At 32.2% G+C, this 25,617-nt stretch overlaps 2 protein-coding genes across 2 annotated transcripts; one reads left to right on the top strand and one right to left on the bottom strand.

Annotated features, from left to right (window-relative positions):
• The first annotated feature begins 1,300 nt into the window (after positions 1–1,300).
• Positions 1,301–23,684, top strand: LOC115880084. Its single transcript, XM_030897215.1, has 5 exons — positions 1,301–1,334; positions 6,835–7,073; positions 9,428–9,565; positions 16,891–17,084; positions 23,456–23,684. Exons 1-5 carry the CDS (start codon positions 1,301–1,303, stop codon positions 23,574–23,576), a joined length of 726 nt encoding a protein of 241 aa, XP_030753075.1. The 3' UTR covers positions 23,577–23,684.
• LOC115880070 lies at positions 11,306–12,848 on the bottom strand. The gene is made up of 7 exons (XM_030897195.1): positions 12,729–12,848; positions 12,612–12,674; positions 12,485–12,556; positions 12,362–12,427; positions 12,222–12,305; positions 12,093–12,158; positions 11,306–11,948 (listed from the first exon to the last, which is right to left on the bottom strand). The coding sequence occupies exons 1-7, from the start codon at positions 12,745–12,747 to the stop codon at positions 11,584–11,586; spliced, it is 735 nt and encodes a 244-aa protein (XP_030753055.1). The 5' UTR covers positions 12,748–12,848; the 3' UTR covers positions 11,306–11,583.
• Positions 23,685–25,617: the final 1,933 nt, after the last annotated feature.

Genomic DNA, 25,617 nt, shown 5'->3' with positions numbered 1-25,617 from the left:
ATATTTCAACCGTAAAGCTCTTGCCGCGAGTAATAAACAAATTAACAACCTGTATATGACATAAATTAGGATTGATTGACGTATTCAATTATTGTTTTCGGGACTTCCTATTTCACCGGAAATTACTACAACTTTTAATTTTTATATGGCACCCCCGGTATTTTTTTTTTTTACTTTATTCGATAGAAAATGACACTCAATAGAATGACTTATCATATGTCAACTTTTGACACAACTTTGAAATTGTAACATGCGGTTCATAACGACAATTTGACTTGAAATACCAAGTGTGTGATACCAAATTATTTGTATAAAAATGCTTTTTCCAAATGTGCTAATGAGCCCTCGTTCCATTTGAAAGAATTGAGATATGATTAAAAATACGATTTGTGCATTTTTTAACCGGCCAGGACAAGACAATAAAAACATTAGACGGTCAAATCTATTTTTCCAAGACTCCTTGATGAAAAATTAGTGTTTTTAATACAGCCATGGCACTCTAGATTGAAATTTAAAATACAATTTTTTTAAGCGAGTCATGTCAAAAGCTGACAGATAATATGTCATTTTATTCAGTGTCATTTTCAATCAAATAAAGTAGTTCCATAACTTTTATAGATCTGTCATTAAGAGTAGCTACCACTTTGTTTCAATATACACTTTGTAAAAATGATATACGTATTAACATCTTGAAAATCGGAAGTTATTTATGACTTATCACAGAACTATTAATAAAAGTTTTTTTAAACGGATTTTTATTAATTATAGAATAATATTCTTTCTTAGGACCTAGAAGGCAAATGTTCAATGATAATAATCCTAAGGAGAATTACAAAAAAACACCTTTACAGAATTATAGGATTTTGAAAAACCCATCTCCCCGATCTTATGAATCTAACGTGTCATCTAAATCATCTGTTGGATTGTTTAAAGGTAGTAAGACACCGAGCTGTTCAGATGATAATAATCTAGGTAAGTTTTGACTGCATCGTTACATTGTGAAAATTAGAAGTTAGTTATCACAGAACTGTTAATCACAGTTTTTCAAACTGATTTTTGTTAATTGTAGAATATAATATCGAAAGTAAAATAATATTTTAATTTTATAGTAGAATTTCAAACTGTATAATAATATTTTTTCCCAGGACCTAAGAGACGATTACTCGCTGATAATAATCCTAAGGGGAATTACAAAAAAGGACCTTCACATAATTCTAGAATTTTGAAACGCAAAACATCTACTCGGTCTTATGAATCTGACGTGTCATCTGAATCATCTGTTGGATTTTGTAAAGGCAGTATGACACCCAGCTGTCCAGATGACAATAATCTAGGTAAGTTTTTAATGTATACTAAGAATGGCGCTTGGCTTAGGGTTTCTATACGTCCTGATTTACCCGGACATGGCTGGATTTTTAAAGTGTCTGGGCCGGTACGGCCCCTATTTGGAAAAGCGTCCGGGAAACCTGTGTGAGTTTAATTTAAATTTTATTTACTCAAACCCGTGATAATTGTGAAAAAGTGGCATTAAAAACTTAAAAAACTGGGCTGTGAACTGCAAAAAACATCGTGGATCGTGGTATAACCACAGGCATAACGTCGGTTTCCAATGTTTCATACATGGCCTTATATAAAATAAAGTTTCTTGTATGCAACACACTGTATTTTATTCATAAAATTAAAAGAAAATAATAATAAATATGAATAAACAATATTTGGCGATATAATTCCGGAAAAAAGCCGAACCGCCTCCAAATTTTCAAAAGCTTTGGACCGTTGCAAGAATAGCGCCAAATAGTGTTTACATTGTCCTTTTGGGCACTTTCCAATTTAAACTTATTTCATTTATCTATGTATTACATACAATGTATAACTTTTAAATCTTTTTATATTTGGAACGTTTGAAATTGTTTAAGAACTTTGTGGCGTGAAAAAAATAGCATGTTCTATTCGGTGATAGCATGTTCTATTCGCGATTTTGATAAATTACTTTTTATGCCTCGACTGTATGTTAAACGTACAGCCTCACCACAAAAGTGTAACTTTCACTCCTAATAAAACAATATACTATTTTAAACAATTTCAAACGTTCCAGATACTTAATACAAAAAGATTTAAAAGTCATACCTTGTATGTAATTATACTGTATCGAGAAACCGTGGTTATGCTCGTTGAATTTGACACTTTATGTCATTTTAATAACATATTTTCGTATTTGTTTTCGTACTTCTATGCTGGGGTAAAAGTACTTTACTTTTATAATAATAATAATAGCTCCCGTATATATAGCTTACCATACTAGCCGTTCGGTATACAAGGAAGATAATGTGGCTAGCACTACGCTTCAACCGCCTATTATTACCTCAGGATTGTGAATCCCAAGTACTCATTTAAGGCTGAGTCGACCTAGGTACCCAAACCTACCCAAACTATTTTTATTTTAATAAAAATAGTCGGCTGATGAAATGCCGGGTGTGGGATTCGAACCCACTACCACAAATTACCTATAACAGATGCGAGAGAAAGCGACTACATAGGAAACCGCTCGGCAAACCCGTCACGCCTATTGAGTGGTGTAAATACACCAGTCGTTTAGTCCGGAAACCTATGCTGTGTCGTATTCGCTTGCTGGAATGACATAGTGCGTGGTTATATGTTTCTTTTTGAAAACGCGTGAAGGATTTTTGTTGAACTTTTGAACTGTTATTTCTAAGTTTTGGTAATTTGTATATCTTATTTAAAATGGGATGCAAATGTGTTTATTTATAAGGAAAAAAAAAGATATTTATAGTATAAAAAATTTTTTTATTTAACAAAATTTAATTAAAAATGTGACAAAATACTTACCTTTCTATTGGTTCTATCGGACTTTTTTCGACTATATAAATCTTTATTTGTAAACTTTAATGCATCAAATATTTTCAATCTAATAAATCATTTAATGATAGAGATGAGCAGAAAATCGCAAACTGCGATTTAATCGCAGCGATTGTAAATTCGCAATCGCAACCTGTGATTCCTTTCCATAACAAACTGCGACTTGCGATTGAAACATATATCTGCCGATTTTGGATTTTTAGGCAACCAATATTACACCAGTTGCGATTTGCAATCGCAGTGGGCACGCGAACGAAAATCACAGCATTGCGATTTTCGTTTGCACGCGGTGCATCGACACGGCACTGAGAAGCCGAACGATGAGCTGGGAACGAAAATCGCAATATTGCGATTCTCGTACGCACCGGCTGGCGGCGGCGCGTCATCAACACGGCAGTGGGCAGGCGAACGAGGAGCTGAACGAAAATCGCAGCTCATCCCAACATTGCGATTGCGATTTTCGTTGGCACCGGCGGCGCGGCATTGGGAGTGGGCACGCCAACGAAGAGCTGCGATTGTGATTTTCGTTCGCAGCTCTCAACACATCGGCCTAGACTAGATCGCAAAATCACATTCGCAATCATGGCCCCGCAATTTTGATGAAGCGTTGGAAAATAGGCTTATATATGTTTATATACCGCATAATATATATGTATAATTTTTTAGTTTTAAATTTTGATAATAGTTTTAGATTTATAATATAATTATGTTTGAAGGTTAAAAAATTCTTGTTTTCGGTTATGACTAATTATAGTTACAGTTGCTCCCAGGTAATGATTCAGGTAAAATAATTCATTCAAGGACAGTTTTGGATTCAAATTATAAAAAAATATCTATTTTTATCCTTTATTTACTAGAAGATATAAAGCACGAAAAAGAAACAGCCCTTTCTCTTTATTATATTTTGTTATATGTATATTATATTATTATAAACATTTTTATAACAATCCATAATATAATATAATTTTCTGAACAATTGTGGATCGGCTGCTATGTTAATTTAAATACATCCTTTACAATCAGTTTTTTCATTTTAGAGAAATTTCAAATATAATAAAATGTGATATTGTCCTTTTATTTATCTAAAAGTTCGAAAGTTTGCACTTGCACTGGACGGGCCGTATCAAAGCCGTCGGCGTCGGCTTCTTTTGAGTTACATATAAAGAAAATGTTTTTAAAAGAAAAAAAAAGATAAAATAAACAGTTTTTTTCTCGTTATCTGAATTAAGGTTGGCGGCAACCTTTTTTATAATAAATTTTTCGTTAGTATACCTACAGACTGTCTAAAAGCACATTCGAATATTTTGAACATTTTATGTATTTTTTTCCCTGTTAAATTTATTCGGTCTATTCTTATCAAAAAAGTTTAAAAAAGGAAACAAAGTTATTTGTGGTTTGGTTTGGTTTGATTTTTTTTTGGTAATTGATGAAAATTTTGCAAAATTGCAATATGTGTGCAGAGCAAAAATATAATAAAAAACACTTTAAAAGGCATATGGCATCGAAACACCCAACAGTTTCTTTGTAAGATTTTATTAAAAAAAAATTATTCCCCTATTTATTCTGTTTTTTTCTCAAAAATTTTGGGATTGAGCTTCCCAGTTTACAGCGTACCAATTTAAAAATATCAAAATCGCAATCGCAGGTTACAGTCGCAGCGATTTACAAATCACAATCGCAGTTTCAACTGCGATTGGAAAATCGCAGTTTTGCTCATCTCTATTTAATGATGTAAATAAGAGGAAATTTCTCGTATGGGTGGTCAAATTTTATAGTTTTCATTATATCAAACAGCCTCTGAGAAATGTTTTCAACTCAAAATGCCTTTAATTATGTTTGACTACATCATTAAAAAGGGTCTTCAAATACATCAATGTGATATTTGTCTAAAATTTGCAAAAGAATCCTAATCTCTGGATAACTCGAAATTATTTACCCATTTAAAAGCCTTTGATTATGAAAGTGGAAAAAGTTGTTCATTTTATTTACAGGCTGGAAAAATTATTTATATTAAATTTTGATGAGTTTTGCACTGAAGAAAACATTCAGAGGCTGTTTGATATAATGAAAACTATAGAATTTGACCACCCATGTGAGAAATTTCCTCTTATTTACATCATTAAATTATTTATTAGATTGAAAATATTTTATGCATTAAAGTTTACAAAAAATAAAGATTTATATAGTCGAAAAAAGTCCGATAGAACCAATAGAAATGTAACTATTTTGTCACATCTTTAATTAAATTTTGTTAAATAAATTAATTTTTTATACTATAAATATCTTTTTTTTTCCTAATCTCCTACGAGCTGATATAATATGACGAGCAATCTATTAAATTACTGTGAGATTATACAGAAAAGTCCACAGACTTCGAGACATAGGAAAATCAAGTCCATTTAGCGTGTGTCCAAATTTTGACAAGTTTTCAAAAATGACAGTTTTGTTTAGACTGACGTTTAATTTCACCTGACTTCTCGGTGAATGATTTCTTTTTATGGGGGTACATAAAATCTAAAATTTACGGCCATGAAGAAATTCAAAACTTGGAGCAGTTAAGGCAGAAAATATTTAATGCCTTTGACACTGTCACCCCTGATATGTTATCCAATGTGAGGAGGGGATTTTATGATCGTTTGGGTTATTGTTTAATGCAAGAGGGAGGCACTTTTGAACAATTTTTGTAATTTTTTAAATTTCATTATCCTGTTTTTTTACCGTTTACCCATTACCTACCTTGACGAACATGGGAAAACGAAGGTCCTTTTCAGGACCACAAATATTTTGATTGAGAAAATTGGTAACTTTTTTTTGGATTAAAAAACAAAAGTTGTTAATATAATACCAATTTAAAAGTGTTTTAGTAGTTTTAATACACACTATGATATAAAATTTATTATTATTATAATGTACATTATTAATACTATTGTTCATTCGAAATGGCATTAAGGCCCAATTGCAACAATGATTTAAATTTTTCTTAAAGATAAGTAGAGCTTAGAATGAGCTGTATTTATATTTACTTTAATATTCACCTTAAATGAGGGAATTTGACTGATACAATTTTTGAATTTGAATTGTTTTTAATGATACTAACAATTTTAGTTCAATTTTTAATAAAATTTATTAATATTAATAGAAATCCAAGAGATTTGAAACATTTGATTCACAACCAAACCAAACCAAACCAAACCTCTTTTAGCGATTTATAACATTCTCAAATGAATTACAGGTGCCCTTATTTTCTATGAAAATCACACAGCTTTTTTCATAGTCGCTGCAGTTGCTATAGCTATAAAAAACTAATTTTTTAAGGTGTGAAAATTGCGACACACGCTAAATGGACTTGATTTTTCGTATCTCTCGAAGTCTGTGGACCTTTTTGTATGCCTCGATAACATATTGGTGCAGATTATTTTCACCCAAACTATACATTGATGCGGATTGTCTATGAACTCTTTCTGAAGGTCACAGAAACCTGAATGCGTAATTCGGTGTTCTTTCGCATCTGTTGTTAATTTGTGCCACTACCTTGAGATTGGTAGACGAGAGCCTGTACCTCTACGCCACCGGGCACCACTTTACTTTTATACCTAGTCGTTAAAATGATTTTTTTTATATTGTCAATCACGCCGCAAAAACTAATACTTTTGTGACGTTTGAAAAAAAAAGAAATTGCAACGTGGCGCCGCGCCACGCCGCGCCGCCGTCAAGTGGGCGACAACCTTAAAAATACACACGATGGTCCTCCGCGCGCTCCATGTGAAGCAGCCTATTAGTAAATATTAAAATTTTGACCAAAATAATTGGAACCTAGGCATCTCTGGCGAGGCAGTACTGATTCGGATTCTTAAAAGGTGTTTTGTTGTATTATAGAAAAATTGCAAAAAATATTACTGTAATAACAACAAAAGAGTAAATGTCCTAAATCAAAGTGCATGTATGTTGTTTTTTTAGTTTGTACCTCTACGTTCTCTAACACAGCCCCTGCCAACACTTTGTCCCTGTTGGCGAATAATTTAAGCCTACATTCCGAAAAATATCAGATTGGAAGTCTAATTCGCCCAAATGTCGATAATAATCATTTTTATACAATTGCTGTAGAAGGGGAAGTTAATCCACCGATGGATTTTAGGAAACACTTTTTCCAGTTTACCGAACCACCCCGTCAGCCTTCAAACAGTGCAAATTGTTTGGTAAGATTTATATATGGGTAAGGAATATACAGGGTGGTCTGAACTGTATTCCGGAAACTTCGGCAGGATATTCTGCAGATAAAAATAAGCGAAAAAGTTTGTATAAATGTATGTCTTAAAATGCTTAGTTTTGAAGATACAGGGTGTATAAGTTTCATTTTTATTTCGATTTTTTCCAAATAATTTCTGAAGTAACGTCAATATTTGGACGAAAATTTGTGTCTGGGAGTTTTTTGACATGAGAATTTTGATTTTGATGTCAATATGACTCCTATTTGTAGGGGGCACCACCTACATGTGTTTTAACTGTTTTGAAGAGTAATAACTTTTCGTCCATACCTGTATAAAACTATATATAAAAAATATACATCTCCATGACTTTTTACGTAAAAAATGTCTCTTAGTAAAAATCGCTACGAGCAACCGTTCTCGAAATATTTAGACTGGAAATAGTCAATGCATGTCATAATTGACACAAAATAAACACTTTGAGTAGATAGTTATTTGACTGAAATAATAAATTTAAGAAATTTTTATTTTCTTAAACTAATCATAAATTTTTCTGCGAAAAAATGACGATAAAACAGTTTCTGTTGAACTTTTGGCACAAAAACATTTCAAATTTATGATCTCAGTCTAATAACTATTTAGTCAATATGTTTGATTTATGTCAATGATGACAGGTATTGATAATTTCGATTTCAAATATCTCGAGAACCATTACTCGTAGTGATTTTTACCAAGAGACCTTTTTTACGTAAAAGACTCCATAAATGTATATTTTTTTACTCAGTAGTTATATACAGGTACGGACAAAAAATTATTACTCTTCAAAACAGTTAAAAAAATATGTAGGTGGCGCCCTCTACAAGTAGGAGTCATATTGATATCAAAATCAAATTTCTCATATCAAAAAACTCCCTGACACCAATTTTGATCCAATTATTGATGTTACTTCAGAAATTATTTGGAAAAAATCGAAATAAAAATGAAACTTCTACACTCTGTATCTTTGAAACTAAGCATTTTTGGACATACATTTATACGGACTTTTTTTACATATTTTTATCTGCAGAATATGCTGCCGAAGTTTCCGGAATACAGTTCGGACCACCCTGTATACAGGGTGGACCAGTGCTCCAAAGATGCTCTATATTAGGGTTCCTATTTGCTATTTTCAGTCCTATCTTTCTTATAAAATATGCGGACATTATAGTAGCGCCAATCTTTTAAATATTCTTATAGATATAAAGTGTGATCCTGTGAACTTTTTTATTATTGACATTTTGAAAAAAATGCATTCTTTATAAAAAAAACTCTGTTCTAAAATGGTCAATCCTCTTTATACTTTTTCAAATTTCCATACCGTTTTAGAGAAGAATAATTAAAAACTATGAAAATATAGTTGAAATTCTAAAAATCAAACCGAGTTTCTATGGTAATATAATTTCGTTTCCATTCATATGTTTCATTGTTTGATATAGTGTTATTGACAGAATTTTAATTAACGTCATATTTTTTGCTGTTTTAAAATGTTAAGAAGCACAAAATTTATTTGGTTCAATGCTACGGAAAATGTGATAACTTTAACAACAGCAAAGAATATGATGTTAATCAAAATTGTTAATAACCATCTACCTATCAAAGAATGAAATCAAAATTATTTTACCCAGGGGCGCAACTAGACATATACTTTTAGGGGGGCTTAACTCTTTTGGGGGGGACTTAGGTCACTATAAGATAATATTGATGTGAGGTTAAGACCAATTTTATAAGACACGCACGGGTTATCTGGGGGTGCTAAGCCACCCCTGGCCCCCCAAACCATTTCTTAAAAAACTTCTATAGGTATTTTGCAACTTGCACTGTAAGAAAATCTACAAAATAAAATAGTTATTTTTTGTGAAATACCGCTGCGTAGAGAAATAAATTATCGGAAATCTAATAATCTCTAACGAGTCCACTGTGATTTACTAACAAATAACAAAATAAATAATAAATTTGCCTAACGGACAAAAAATGCTTAACGTTTGGGAAGTATATCTCTTCCCGTCGCGTCGTCGGAATATTTTCATGTTTTTTTTTAATTTTCTTTAAAAAAGTATGGAAATTTGGAAAAGTATACACAGGAATAACCATTTTAGAACAAGCAAAATTTTTATGAAGAATGCATTTTTCTCAAAACGTCAATAATAAGAAAGTTTTTCTTTTCCGGAGGACAATCCGGGGACATACTGTAGATATTGTAGTCCATTAAAACTTTTCTAATGCTAGTTCACTGAAGGACCTCCTGTATGTTATCCTGTAAATAATTTAAGGTTTTTGCAGTGCTTATAGTATTCTTGTATTCACAGGACCCGTCCAGACCAGTGATCTCTACACAAGTTTCAACAAATGATAGTCTCCAACGCGTTTTAAATAGGTTAACTCCAGAAGTAAGGGACACACATTGGTTTTTCTCTCTTTTAGATATTGAGGATAATTTGTGCCAGGTAAATATGGTGTAAATAGTGAAGAGAAATATCATTTATAATGCGCCCACAATTTGCAAAAGAAAAAAAACTAAACTAAAAACTTCTATGGATGTTCCTAACGATTTGGTGTTTATTTCATACATATTTAGATATTTTGTTCATATAGATACAAATTTTAGAATTAGAACAATTCTTCTTCTTCAAGTGTCATATTCCTAGTGAACGTTGACGACTGCCATGTTAACAATATCTTTGTATCGATCTCAATCTTGTGCTACACGGAGTAATTCATCCGCGCTCAAGCCTGTCCATTGCCGCAAGTTCCTCAACCACGAAAGCCCCTTGCGCCCAATCCACTTCTTTCCTTCGAGTGCGCAACCTTATAGGCGATTTCGTGGCTATCTGAGATGTAGCTGGCGTTACCGTCAGCCTGTCCGATAATTCCTAGATAGTAGAGGGAGAAGGGGGTTTCTGCATCAGGCGCAGGCGGAGGAGGAAGGCGGAGGGAGGCGCAGGCGGAGGAGGATAGAGGGAGAAGGGGGTTTCTGCATCAGGCGCAGGCGGCGGAGGGAGGCGCAGGCGGAGGAGGAAGGCGGAGGGAGCGCACGGCGCAAGCGCGAGGAGGAGGGGTACAGCGCAGGCGCGAGGAGGAGGGGCTATCACCTGTCACCTGTCAAACGCCAAACCTATCATCTGTCAAATGTCAAACGTTAAGCCTATCATTTGTCAAACGTCAAGAACGTCATCTGTCAAACGTCAAACCTATCATTTGTCAAACGTCAAACGTCAATCCGTCTTACGTCATGTCTATTATATACAGGGTGTTAATGAAAAACAAATACAAATTTTTAATATTTATTTAAAGTATGCAATACATTTACTTTTTGACATTTTGGCGCAGGTACTAAATACTATTATCGTAGATGATACAAACGTCATAATTATATACAAAAATAGGACTATATATGAAATCACTGTAGGTTCTTCTTTTTCCTTACACGTCTGATTTTTCATAGTTGAACTATCGTTAAAATTGATGGGTAGCACCTGCCAATCGGATTGATTTCCAACACTTCTATTTGAAAAGATTACCCTTATTTTATATTTTATATTCGTCTTATTCCTAGTCTCTTCTTCCGATAATGGACGTTTGAAAACTTCCACCGATCCGTTATTGCTATATTCCAATCTCTGCCAAGCTTCTGGCCATTTACACTCCGTTGTAGTAGTATCATTGTTTTTTAAACATACGAAAGCTTCAATAACATCTTTCGGTTTATTTATATAGAATGTGTTTTGCACTATAACGGCAAATATAATAAAAGCTGAACTTAACGTCGCCATGTCTGGATACTGAATGACTGTTTAGTTATGATGATGATGAGCATATAAACAATCTCGACATCTTGCTTGAAAAGGGGGAGGACCGTCAATATGAGTCACTTGATCAGGTCTGTTGTAGTGGATAAAACATGGCAATTGCGTTTGCAAATAGAAATTATTTTTGTATTCAATAGGATGTCGAGACCATATATTTAAAAGCGTATAGGGGCTAATATGTTCTGCTAGAAATTCTACAGACAGAGCTTTTAACTCCTCGGTAGTATATTTTGTCAAATCCAAATACATGTTTACTTTTCAAGTGGTTAAATAATACTAAAGAATAAAACGCTAAATTATTATTTTTATACATTTATTCACAAGAGTTACAAGATACTATTTTTACAAGTAACTCTAACCTATAATTAACAATAAACTTTTGATTTAAAAAATTATGCGTATATCGTAGGGCGAGTCATCCAAACAAATCATTTAGCATGTTTATGGGAGATCTTCAATTCTAGAAGTTTCGAAAACATATACTGTTTCTCTTCATAAAATTTTATAAGTTCTTTTAATTGTTGTAAATTAACCAAATGTTTCTCTAGTAAAAAAATTATATCTGCGGTAGACATCTTTCTCCTTTTACACATATTTACTCTTCAAGTGTTTAAATAATACTAAAGAATAAAAGTTAAATTATTATTTTTATACATTTATTCACAAGAGGTAAATACACATATGAGTTGAAAATCATTTTCGAGTTTATTTGGATTAATTTCTAGAAATTCCAACATATAATATGATAATTCACAAACATTTAAATAACAATATTTTTTAATTTCTTCTAAACAATTTTCTTCAGAGCCATTACAAGCTCTAATATAATGTAAAAGATTATCGTAAAAAGGTCTTAAACCTAATTTTACAAGTAACTCTAACCTATAATTAACAATACACTTTTGATTTAAAATTAATCGAATGTCTTCCATAGTGAAACAAAACGGTACATCCAAGCACATCACTGTAATTATCCACTCTTCTAAGAATTTGCTTGCTTTAACGGTAAAATAGATGCTTTCTGTTAAAAAAGTAATAGAAATATATGTTAAATAGTTAATTAGTTTAAATAATTGAAAAAAGTTAAAAAATAATAGTTGAATATGTTAAAAATAATTAAATAGTTAATTAGTTTAAAAATAATGGAAAAAAAATAATTACTTACTGTTAGTGACAGAGCTCGTTCTTTTTAGGGATACCGTCTCTAAATTTTTTGTTTCAGGTTGATTGACTAAAATAAAATACAAAAAACCATTTAATATTACACAATATAAAAAATAAAATAAAAACTAACCATTAGGGGCTCCTTTACAAATCTTCATATGCTTGCCTAAATTATCCTTTCTGCTGAACGCTTTCGAGCATTTTTCACACGTATCTAAAATAAAAAAGCGTTTTTAAAGCCAGAACATAAAAATAAAAATATTTACTTACGTTTACTGGGATCAACACCAAAGTCCGCGTTGGTTTGGGGCGCAACACTTCCCACAGTTTGTTTAACTAAAAACAATTATATTTAGAAAAAATTTGAAAAATAAATAATAAATAAAAACTCACCATTACAAATCCTTATATGTCGTTTTACATCGTATTTTCTAGTGAACACTTTCGAGCATTTTTCACATGTATCTAAAATAAAAAAGCATTTTTAAAGCCAGAACATAAAATAAAAATATTTACTTACGTTTACTGGGACCAGCACTGTTGCTCGCGCTGGTTTGGGGCATAGCAGCTTGGATTTTATTAACTAAAAAATAATATATTTAAAATATTGAAAAATTAGTAGTAAATAAAAACTCACCATTAGTGCATCTCTTCATATGCCTGGACAGGTTATCTTTCCTGGTAAACACTTTGTCACAAATGCTGCATAGAAATATTTTTTATTTTTTACAGAGTGTATCGATAATTTTCAACGAGAGGTAAGTAGAGACTGACGTGAATTGCGAGTTGGTTGCTGAGAATATTGCTAGACCGGAAAACCGCAAACTGATAGCGCCAGTTGCTACACAACGTATTAGGACCAAGTTTGATTTATTTTATTTTTACTTAAATATTTATCACAAAAATTGATCTAAAATTTTCTAGAAAAACAAATGCGTGACATCATAGTCGTCATACCGGAAACTGCAAAGTCTAATTAAAAATAATGCCAGCCGCAAACTCCGATAAGGAATAATTGTTGCATAATGTATTTTTCACCAATTACAATACAAATTTACAATAAAGAAAATCCAGAAAAGATCCAATGGTTCTCAAAATTTTAGCAAAAAATCTTTTTTTTTGGAAATTTTCAAAGTAAAATAATTCCGTTGTTTTGGACTTATTTGGAAAACGATAAAGAGAAAATATGTTTTGTTTGTCGAGATCTACCACCGCTTAAAATACTTGCACTTATTTCTGGGACCCTCTGTATATCATCGTACAGTCTATAATTCATCATACATGTTGTTCCGAATCTATAATAGAGGATCTATCCCTCTTTTTTTATTGCCTCCTTGGATTAGAGGTCAATTACACCGTAAGGGTTATTCGGTCCACTTCTAATAGAGCCCCCCAACTCTGAACCAAATGCATCGAATATTTAAATATGGCAATAAAATTACCTACCGGCTTTTTTTTCCCTGACCCTTCAATTGGGATTAATGTTGATTTTTGATAACAATGAGCCAGTGTCCAGACTGGCTGCTCATTGTTATACAGTGTCCAGAGCTGAGTTTGCAGTAGAGGTATCTAAAGAAAATAGGGTTTCCCGAACCGAAGTTTTTTTTCGGAACCGGGGATATCGATACCACGTCACCATGAACGGGAGTTCCCGGTTTTCTGGCTACTTCGGTACTAGATAATTTTTATTGGTTAATGGTGCAGATCTTCAATCAGAAAGCAAGGTTTTCAAAAACGAAGTCGATAACAAAATGAGTTGTTTAATGAAAATAAAATCACATTTATTAAGTAATCCGTCCTGATAATACAAGTGAAAAAAAAACCGGTAACTTGAAATTCACATCAGACAACATAAACCAACTTAACTAAAATTGAAGCTTGTAGAATGAGAATTGTTTGAGAGGGGGGGGGGGATAATCACCGCGACTTTACAGATCTATTGTGTCCCCCTTTTTGAGTTATAACGAGTTATATTGAAATGAGTATTTGAGTATAGTATATTGAAATGAGTATTGAAAACCAGTATTTGAGTCGGCTTCACTGAGGCTAGTTCTTCATCTCCGATATCAGTCGTACCAAAGTTTATGGCACGAATGGTTGTCGTCTCTGTGCACTCAGTGATGAAGCGTTCTGGTGTTTCCCCATTTTCCTCACAGAATCTGCATTGGCTGTTGTTTCTTAGCTTCAGTCTACTGATGTGTTTGTTGAGGAGACAAAAGTGTTCTGTTAAAAACCCCGTGACAATCCGTAGATTGTTCTTACTTAAATCAAGGAAAGTCTTTGATTTTTCTCGGTCGTAAGTTTTGAGAAATTTCTTCGAGTGTCTTATGCCCACTTGCATCGTTTGTATAAACTTTGTTTAAAGGCTAAACAGTGATTAACTGTAATAAAATATGTATAGTTAATCACTGTTTAGCCTTTAAACAAAGTTTATACAAACGGTGCAAGTGGGCATTAGACCGTTGGAGGGTTCCCATTCCAGCTTACGTATGGAGTGTAGGTTCTTGAGTTTCGTTTAAAAAAATGAAGCTTACATTTTTGAACAAAAATGTCTATACCTATGTGGCGGATTCATCTCTCCAAAAAAATCCTATGTGGGTATTTCGCCACTGCACTGCAAGAAAATCTACAAAATAAAATAGTTATTTTTGTAAACACTTCTGCGTTAAGCCCAAATGGACACTACTTGTCAGTAAGTTATGTTTACAGTTATACAAATTTGCCTAACAAAGAAAAAAATGCTTAACGTTTCGGAAAGTTTATCTCTTTCCGTCGTCGGAAGCAAAAAAATACAAAGAATAAAGAAAAAAACTATTTAAAATATTTAAATTCAACTATTCGAGAACACTTTACTTTTTTAAAACAGATACGTCTACAAGAAACCGTCGACGTTCTGTTAAAATGACATTATATCAAGTTAAACTTCAAAATTAACAATTACTACCTGATAACAATTACTTAATAAGGTAAAACCAAAAAGCCCCAAACTTTCTGCCCAAAATTTATGTTATGTTCTGCCCAAAATTTATGTTATGATTTATGTTAAAAAGCCCCAAAATTTATGTTATGTTCTTTAAAATCAAAGAAGCGATTGCCATACATTACTAACATCTACAGATGCATGAGCAATACATTTATTTTTATTAGATTGAATTAAAAAAGCCTCTTTTATGTTTCTTTAAGAGGCTATCGCTTCTTTCATTATAAGTTTGGGGTTATTAAAATTTATTCTGTGCCCTGTGTCCCATGAATGCTGACAAATCTTAGATTTGTGAAAATCTCCCTTTCTTAAATAATCTTTATGTCCTTTGATTTCTAACATTTAATGGTGCGTTTAGACTTGAGCACGCACGCACTGATCCTCCGCGAATGAAATGTAAACGGCTGTGCGCTTACGCTCACTCTGAATCTGTCTGCGCGAGCAGCCGCGAACGTGAGCCGTCTGGTGTCGGTTTTTGGTCCGTGCTCAAAGGGATTTTATGTGTGCGCGAACGCTCAATTTGTTTTGTCTGCGTTCGTGCGTGCGTGTGTGATTTTTTTTCGTTTTCTTTATTAAAATTATGGAGTGGATCAATGAATCTTCGTTATTATTAATTGAAAAATATGAAAACTTGCCTATATTATGGGATGTTAAACATTCTTTGTATTATTAAAAAATCAAAAAAATATAACGCATGGCAAAACCTTGTAAATAAAATTAATATTGAATATGTCGATATTAATGAAATTGCTATTCTAAAATTTGTATATTTTGTTCATAATTTTTGGTGTTATTAAATTTTGTAAATATTTAAAGTCGGGCCTGGTTATTCTTGTAAAGTTTTTGAACTGATCATAACCCTCATCAGACACTAAGTTGTTGCAGTAAATTATATCGATTTCTAAAAATTTGGGTTTGCCACCAGCGACGATGTTTTCGATTTTTCTTCTTTTTAATAATTAAGCTGTGCATAACACAATGACTTCAGCCTCGACTATTTCTTGGTCGTCCATTATTTTCGCCAACACAACTCTGCTGTGCGCGCACAAATGGATCACTTCATTCGTCGAAAAATAAGCTTTTAATTTGAACGGAGCTGAGAGCGCGAACGAATGCCGTGCGCGCACGCTCAGCTCGTGCGTGCTCAAGTCTAAACGCACCATAAGGGTCTAGATGTTGCGATAGATTTTACATTGGTGAAACTGTTTTAAAAAAGTGTTCTCGAATAGTTGAATTTAAATATATATTTTAAATAGTTTTACTCTTTATTCTTTGTATTTTTTTGCTTCCGACGACGGAAAGAGATAAACTTTCCGAAACGTTAAGCATTTTTTTCTTTGTTAGGCAAATTTGTACAACTGTAAACATAACTTCTGACAAGTAGTGTCTGTTTGGGTTTAACGCAGAAGTGTTTACCAAAAATAACTATTTTATTTTGTAGATTTTCTTGCAGTGCAGTGGCGATATACTTACAATTTTGACTTAAAAATGCTAATGCTTAGTAGTTTCGAGACCGGGATTTCCCGGTTCTGACTCCTAATAGAAAATTGGAATTCTTGGAAAAATAAATTTGGAATAGATCTATAATTTTTTTACGTTTTTTCAACTTTTACTATTCTTATTATTCTAGATATTGTAGATTTTTTCAAATTTTTAATGTGACATCGCTGTAAACTCACCTCAAGGATCCCGTATGTTTTATTTTGACCGAAAAAGTTTACTTTTCTAAAAACTCTATAAAACTATCATTAGTTTCGAAATGCTCTGTTACTGAATACATTCTACTAAATAGAGTGAATGGTATTTTTTATTCTTACAGGTAACTATGCCAGTTAAATGGATTCCTAAACAAAAACGAAACGCTCACAATCTAATGAAAAACGCGCATTTATTTGCTAACAGGAAAAGCAAAATCTGTAAATTTTGTTTTACGAATGGCGAAGCCAAAGATATATTCTCAAGCCACGTCATAAAATCTAAACAGGGTGAGACCATTTGTCCGATCTTAAGAAAGTAAGTAATTAAACATTTACTTATATTAAGTCCTATTAGTTCTGAAGTCACAATATATAAAACACATTACCCCGAGTTCTAATTATATATTCCTCTCAGTGTAGTACCGTATGATCGAAAGAAAAACGGCTTCAGCGATGGCTATGAAATGAAGATCGCTGTCATTTTATATGTAAAATCATATAGGGAATTTCATCGATGTTCGTTTCCAAGCCAATTGGACGCCGTTTTTTTTCGATCATACGGTACTTTAATTTGAGCTTGCAGCTCTGATACAGGGTGACCCCGGCATGCAAAAAGCTCTATGTTAGGGTTTCGGCGTATGATTTTTATTTTATTTTTTTACGTAATGTGGGGGCAGTGATAACGCACATTTTGATATTTTTGTCAACATACAGTGTGATTCAAACATATTTTCAGACTAAAGTTGTATATTTTTAAATGGAATACATACATATATATTTTTTAGTTCAGTGGATTTGGTTTGGTTTGGTATGTTATGTTAGAAAGGATACCGAGTGGTTTTTGAAATATAACGGTTTATATAAACTAAATTTACTGCTTATTTAAACCCCTCTCAAAATTCTAAATTAGAAGAATTTTAAAAATTTTTAATAGGAAAATACTATACAGACCGGACCACCGTAGTAGTAACATAGGCAGAACCGGACGAATTAGCGTATACCCGTCCGCCGGATAAAAAGCAGGCGAAAAAATGCGATAAAATAAAAATAGGTAGATATGCGATCAGAATGTTTCAGAATTTGTATTTATTCGTGTTTTAATAGCCAAAACGAATACATAGATTCTCTCGACAGTTCTCGGGTAAAATTTATTTTTTAAGTAAAATAATGGATGTTTACGAAGTTCGTGAGAAAATTCAAATTGTAAAATGGTATTTCCAAAATAGGTCTTATCGTGATATACAAACATTTGTGCTACCGCGGATCAAAATCCCACGTTTTCTAGTAATCAAATTGCTGAGGTGGTTACCCTGCCCACAATGCCCGTATTGTTCAAGAATATTTGAACAGTGCTTTTCCCAACCGTTTAATTAATGGATACGGAACTATTTTGTGGCACGCTAGCTCACCAGATCTTTCTCCCAATGATTTATTTTTGTGGGGTTATGTAAAATCCAAAGTGTATTGTCATAATAGGGCTAATAATCTGGATGAGCTTCAAGTAAAATTACGAGAAGCTTTCCAAACTATTAGTCCTAATATGTTAGCCAATGTCAGACGGGGATTTTACGACCGCCTAGGCTTCTGTCTAGCACAAGAAGGTGGTCTTTTTGAACACTTGTTATAACTTTTTTTTATTTAGACTAATATTTTAGTTTTTTTTGGGTTTAGAGAATTTATTTATTTTTAGTTTTGGCTTGTAAACACATAATAAATATTTAAGAATTTTTATTTTAAATGTTACCTTAAGTGAAGGTAAACACTTAAAATAAAAATAATAAATACTCGGCACTCCTCGCGTCGTATTCCTAGTCTGTCACGACCGACCCGTCCAAGCACAACTGCAACTACGTACTGCCTGACCAGCCGACAGCCGGCAGTGAACCTCGAGTACGAACGCAAATCGGGTAAACGTAAATTCGTCCGGCAACTCGCTATGTTACTAGTAGCCTGGTCTTCTCTGTATAACAGTGTCTTCTTCAAAATTCAGTGTACCAAAATTTGCAACAACCAAACCAAACCAAACTAAACGTTGTACTTTTCTTCGCTATTTTAAATGGATTACCCTGTATTTTGTATCATAATCGAACAAAGTAAAAGAAACACATTACGTAGAAAAAATTGAAATAAAAATCACAAACTAAAAACCTAATATAGAGCTTGTTCGTAAGTTTAATTAATAATAATTATAATGTATATATAATGCTTAATTATAATGACATACAAGGTGACCCCTTGTATGTCGTTATTGTCACCAATTTAACCACCGCAAAAGGCTTTTTTCTGGTTCGATTGTCAATTATGTCATTCATTTTTTTTGTTGCAAAAAACTTGATAGAGGGAGAATGGGGTTTCTGCACCCACTATAGTGTTGGTTATGACGTAAAGCATTAAAAAAGAAATAAAAACTAATAAACAAGAAAAAAAAAACAGGTTTAAACAAGAAAAAAGCGCTAAAACAGAAAAAAGGGCTTGCATGAATTTTATTTTAATTGCTATTTTTGCTTTTTAGGGTTGTTTTTCTGTTTTTAATGTATTTTTTTGTTTAAAACTATTTTTTGTATTATTTGTTAAGGGTTTACTTTCTTCTCCCTTCTCCCTCTACTGAACTTGGGCTGTCTGACGAGTTTAACAGTTCATTTACAAATTGTTTTTTAACATTAAACATCATTGAAAAGATGAATCAAAATAATAAAAAAATATTGGAATTTCTACACTTTCTTTTTTTCTATTTTATCAAACTGTTCCGCACTTTACTCATATTGTTCAGGATCCTTACCGTAGTTTACCAGAGTTTACCAATCTTGTTAACCTAGTTTTACAACAGTATACTGTCCTACTTGTGAATTAAATTGACAGAGAACATCTCCCACTTCCCATTAGATACACTTTACACACCTAAATAAATTCATAATTAATTTTTTGATGAAGTGATGAGACGCGAGTGATGATGCAGCGTCCAGGTGTATTTGATCCAAGTACACTTTGACCGTGTCAACGACGCTTTGGTGTCTTCTACGCCATACTTGGACATACTTAATTCCTAGTTTTTCAAATAATAAATGAATTAAGTTTTGATGAACAATATGTTGAACCCAAATTTCATTCATTTTTGTTGTCACCCCCTTTTGTAGTAATGTAATGTGTAGACAGTACAAAATGTGTATCCCGCCAGAGTCTCAGTGTGCGGTCAGTAATGTATTTTAAAACAATGAATGTATGTATAGTCTGTCCAACGATACAGGGAAGACGATTCGATAGACGACATCCGAAAAATGACAGAAAACACGACTCGTTTGTGAATTAAAGTGACAGACGCTACTGTCACTGTCAGGTATCTTCCCGTTGGACAGACTATAGTTGCAGAAATTTGACTCTCATATATTTATTTTCATTATTAAATATCATGGGATGTTAAAGTATAAGCGATACCAAGTAAGCTTTTAGACACGTGATTAAGCTTAACCGGTACAGCGTTGCCCACTTTTACATATTTTCTTTTAATCAAAATATTTTAGGAAACAAATATAAATTAATTATAAATTTATAAACGGTTATTATTTACATCAGCACAACTCACGCTACCTTGGAGACTTCGCCACAAATTACCTATAACAGATGCGAAAGAACACCGAATTACGCGTTCAGGTTTCTGTGACCTTCAGAAAGAGTTCATAGACAATCCGCATAAATGTATAGTTTGGGTTATTATTTATTTCGGTGAAAATAATCTGCACCAATATGTTATCGAGGCATATAATCTCACAGTAATTTAATAGATTGCTCGTCATATTATATCAGTTCGTAAATTAGGAAAAAAAAAGATATTTATAGTATAAAAAATTAATTTTTTTAACAAAATTTAATTAAAGATGTGACAAAAGATGGACTTTTTTGACTATATAAATCTTTATTTGTAAACTTGAATGCATAAAATACAGTAAAGATCGATGATCCGGATCAATTAAAGCACAGTTTAATCCGGATTAATAAAAGATCCGGATTATCGCGATTTGCATTTTTTATAGACATATATTTAAAAAAACGAATAAAATAAAACATTTTTATTAGTAGAACCATCAACAAATATAATTTAAGTAAGAATAAGTATATTCTATAACAAAACTCGTGAATAGAAACATACATCCTATAGATACCAAAGTATAAAATACATACTACATTATTTAAAATAATCAGAGATTTTACTTTGTTTTTTAAGTGCATTAACTGAAGAATGCTTAACTATAGCTTCCTCTTCTCCGTTTATTTTATTTTATTTTATTTTATTTTATTTTATCCATTTACAGTTTTCCTTTTGTAAAATTTTCTAGATACGCCTGTGTTCTGCAATGTCCATATATGTTTTATTTGTAATTTTATGACGTATTTTTTTTTGAATTGATTTGTATTGTATGACATTTTTATTTGTTTATTTGTATATTTGTTTTTGTGCTTTTTTGTTTTGCTTTGTCGATGAAGCTGTTTTGGTTTTTTGTACAATAAAGCGTTGTGTTTGTTTGTTTGTTTGTTCTTGTATATTTTTTAAGACAAGAATATCGTTAATACTAAGATCATTCTCTTCAGCCCTCTGCAATCCCAGTGTAAAAAAATTTATTGCATCAACGTGCTTGATTTTTTTTTGACTGGATATAGATTTCTTCATCGCTGGTCTCGTCGGCGTCGTCTATAACTTCATGTTCGAGATCACCATCCTCTACAATATTTTCAGAGTTTTCAACCCATTGATTCATTTCAGCATTTGTATGAATCTCTCCATCAATTTGCGTCAACATGTTTAAAATGTCTTGGTAGCCATGTTTTACTTGCTGCAATTTCTTTTGCAACTAGCTAGGGGAATGAGATCATCAGGGTCATAATCTGGTAAATTTCCTGATAAAAGTTTTTCTAAAGAGGTCGTTCTAACTTTTTGCCATGAATTATGGAATAAACAAACTGCATCCATAAGATTAATTTGCTTAATGCATTTACCAATATCATTCCCGTCTTAAGTTGCGAAAGGATATGGGCTAAAAGACCTTTTCGGTAGTTTAGCTTTGTTAATCTGATCGCATTTTGATCCGGCCGTCAAATTATTACGATATAAATGAATTACCGCTTCGAGAAAACGCGTTAAAACAAGTTAGAACCACATATTCGGATTACTGAATCAAACGAAATCCGGATTACAAGGTACATAATGCAAGTGCGCTGCCGATCCGGACTAGCAAGGAAACCAAATTAGCGCTCTTCGGATTATCGAGTTTTTACTGTATTTTCAATCTAATAAATAATTTAATGATGTAAATAAGAGGAAATTTCTCACATGGGTGGTAAAATTCTATAGTTTTCATTATATCAAACAGCCTCTGAATGTTTTCTTCAGTGCGAAACTCGTCAAAATTTAATATAAATAATTTTTCCAGCCTGTAAATAAAATGAACAAATTTTTCCACTTTCATGATCAACGGCTTTTAAATGGGTAAATAATTTCGAGTTATCCAGAGATTCGGATTCTTTTGCAAATTTTAGACAAATATCACATTGATGTATTTGAAGACCCTTTTTAATGATGTAGTCAAACATAATTAAAGGCATTTTGAGTTGAAAACATTTCTCAGAGGCTGTTTGATATAATGAAAACTATAGAATTTGACCATCCATGTGAGAAATTTCCTCTTATTTACATCATTAAATGATTTATTAGATGGAAAATATTTGATGTATTAAAGTTTACAAATAAAGATTTATATTGTCGAAAAAAAGTCCGATAGAACGGATAGAACCAATAGAAAGGTAACTATTTTGTCACATTTTTAATTAAATTTTGTTAAATAAATTAATTTTTTATACTATAAATATCTTTTTTTTTCCTTATAAATGAACACATTTATATCCCATTTTAAATAAGATATACAAATTACCAAAACTTAGAAATAACAGTTCAAAAGTTCAACAAAAATCCTACACGCGTTTTTAAAAAGAAACATATAACCACGCACTATGGCACTCCAGCAAGCGAAGACGACACAACATGGGTTTCCGGACTAAACGACTGGTGTATTTACACCACTCAATAGGCGTGTCGGATTTGCCGAACGGTTTCCGATGCAGTCGCTTTCTTTCGCCTCTGTTATAGGTAATTTGTGACTTCGCACTAAAAGAGGTTCTAAAAGGAACAATGTTCGACTGCAAGGTCTGCTAGTAAAAGATTTTTAAGCTTAAAGTATTACAACACAATTCATATAAATAAAAAAAATCGTAATGCAAAACTAAAGTGCTGAAACGAATGACAATGTCAGGAAATAAATATATAATTAGATGTTGTAACTTCACATGTTTTACAGCATAACCACCTGAATCCCCAGAGGGAAATTTAAATTCCAGTTAGCCAGACCGGCACCGAATATGTCCATGGTTGGCAATGAATTTGCATGAAAACAATGAATTTAAAAATCGCGCCCTCGATTACGTAACTAAAAGTTTAATTGGTATCAAATATAAGTATACATCGCCTGGTAAATTATGTTTACAGTGTAATGACCATTCACATGCTCTTCATGTTTTTGTAATGTATTGTAATAGCTAAGATGTTATGCGAATAGATTTAGTAATAACTTCTATTATTAGTTGCATAGAGACACAGCACTAATCGTCCTGTTTAGTTTAAACTTCTATTTATTTTTTTAGGCATAAATGTGAAATATGCGGAGCAACAGGAATCCATGCTCATACAAAATCACATTGTCCCTTAAATAAGAAGCAAAAAATTAGATATCACAAATTAGTGCATGGTTGCTTGAAACCATAAAAACTTTAAAGCACCTACATAGTGAGGCATCTCAATGCGATGCTCGCCACGATGCATTCTACGCGCACTTACTTGCGTCGAGCATCGCATCGAGATACCCCTCTATGTTTGTACCATTCGGGTAAAATCATAATGGAGGAGCATTTCATCTCGCCACGATGCTCGCCATTCAAATTTGTGCATCAAAACATATTGAAGTCAATCAAATCGTCATGAACGGCGAGCATCTCGACGAGATGAAATGCTCCATATGCTTTTACCACAGTTTAAGAATATATATTCTTTAAACTGTGCTTTTACTCTTACGTTAATTATAAGATTGTACTGAATATGAAATGTTCACATAATAACAGTGATTGAATCTTTAAATTTTAAAATCTTTCTTTTTCATAAACCAATAAATTTTATTTAAGAAAAGTATTTACTCAGCAATAGTATTTTTCAATTTAAGATATGTTTTACTTATTGTTTTCCATATTCGTTTTCATGGCATTGAAAGTATTTTAAGAAGTAAAAATTAATACAAAAGGAACTGTCATTTTTTTGAGTTGTCAAAATATATATCCATATAATTTCATGATAAATCATGTCCATATAATTTCTTCACATATATACGAGGTGTCTCATTTAAAAACTAAAACATGATTTTATTTAACTAAAATTGTAGAAAAAATGTATGAATTTCAAATGAATCTATAGGTATCTATAGAATTAGGATATATTATGGATTATATACTTTATACAAATTAGACTTTATTTTTATATTTTGCCCTTTTTTATATGGCGATAGAATGTCTACTTAGGTATAGAATTATCTTATTTAGACGTTTGACTAGATATTTTGATTATTTGTAAAACATACAGTATGTCCTCGGATTGGCTTTACAAGAGGAGAAACTTTTTTATTATCGACATTTTGAGAAAAATACATTCTTTATAAAAAGAATTTTCTTGTTCTAGAATGGTTAATTCCATAGGTTAATTCCATTTATAGTTTTCCAAAATTCCATACCTTTTTGGAGAAAATTAAAAAAAAACATGAAAATATAGTTGAAAGTCGTAAAAATCAAAACGCGTTTCTATGGTAATATAATTTCGTTTTGATTCTTTGATATATACCGGGTGGTCCGAACTGTATTCCGGAAACTTCGGCAGCGTATTTTGCAGATAAAAATAAGTAAAAAAAGTTCGTATAAATATATGTCCTAAAATGCTTAGTTTCGGAGATACAGGGTGTAGAAGTTTCTTTTTTATTTCGATTTTTTAAAGAATTTCTGAAGTAACTTAATATTTAGATGAAAATTGGTGAAAGTTTTTTGACATGAGAAATTTAATTTTGATGTCCATATGACTCCTACTAGAGGGCGCCATCTACATATTTTTAACTGGTTTGAAGAGTAATACCTTTTTGTCCGTACCTGTATAAAACTACTGACTAAAAAAATATTCATTAACGACGTTTTTTTACGTAAAAAAGATCTCTTGGTAAAAATCGCTACGAGTAATGATTCTCGAAATATTTGGAATCGAAATTATCAATACCTCTCATCATTGTCATAAACATATCGACTAAATAGTTGAAATGTTTTTTGTGCCAAAAGTTCAACAGAAATTGTTTTTTCATCATTTTTTCGAAGAAAAATTTATAATTAATTTAAAAAAATTAAAAGTTCCCAAATTAATCATTTCAGTCAAATAACTATCTACTCAACATGTTTATTTTAGGTCAATTATTTTGACATGTATTGACTACTTCCATTCTAAATATCTTGAGAACGGTTGCTCGTAGGAATTTTTACTGAGACATTTTTTACGTAAAAAATCACGGAAATGGAATTTTTTTACTCAGTTGTTTTATACGGGTACAGACAAAAAGTTATTACTCTTCAAAACAGTTAAAACACATGTAAGTGGCGCCCTCTAAAAATAGGAGTCATATTGACATCAAAATCAAATTTCTCATGTCAAAAAACTCCCAGCCACCAATTTTTGTCCAAATATTGATGTTACTTCAGAAATTATTTGGAAAAAATCAAAATAA

The sequence above is a fragment of the Sitophilus oryzae genome, unplaced genomic scaffold (genome assembly GCF_002938485.1).
Source record: "Sitophilus oryzae breed Bouriz unplaced genomic scaffold, Soryzae_2.0 scaffold_1614_pilon_pilon, whole genome shotgun sequence".
Taxonomy (NCBI): Eukaryota; Metazoa; Arthropoda; class Insecta; order Coleoptera; family Curculionidae; genus Sitophilus; species Sitophilus oryzae.
The sequence above is the reverse complement of the archived record's forward strand: the minus strand, read 5'-3'. Positions and strand labels throughout refer to the sequence as shown.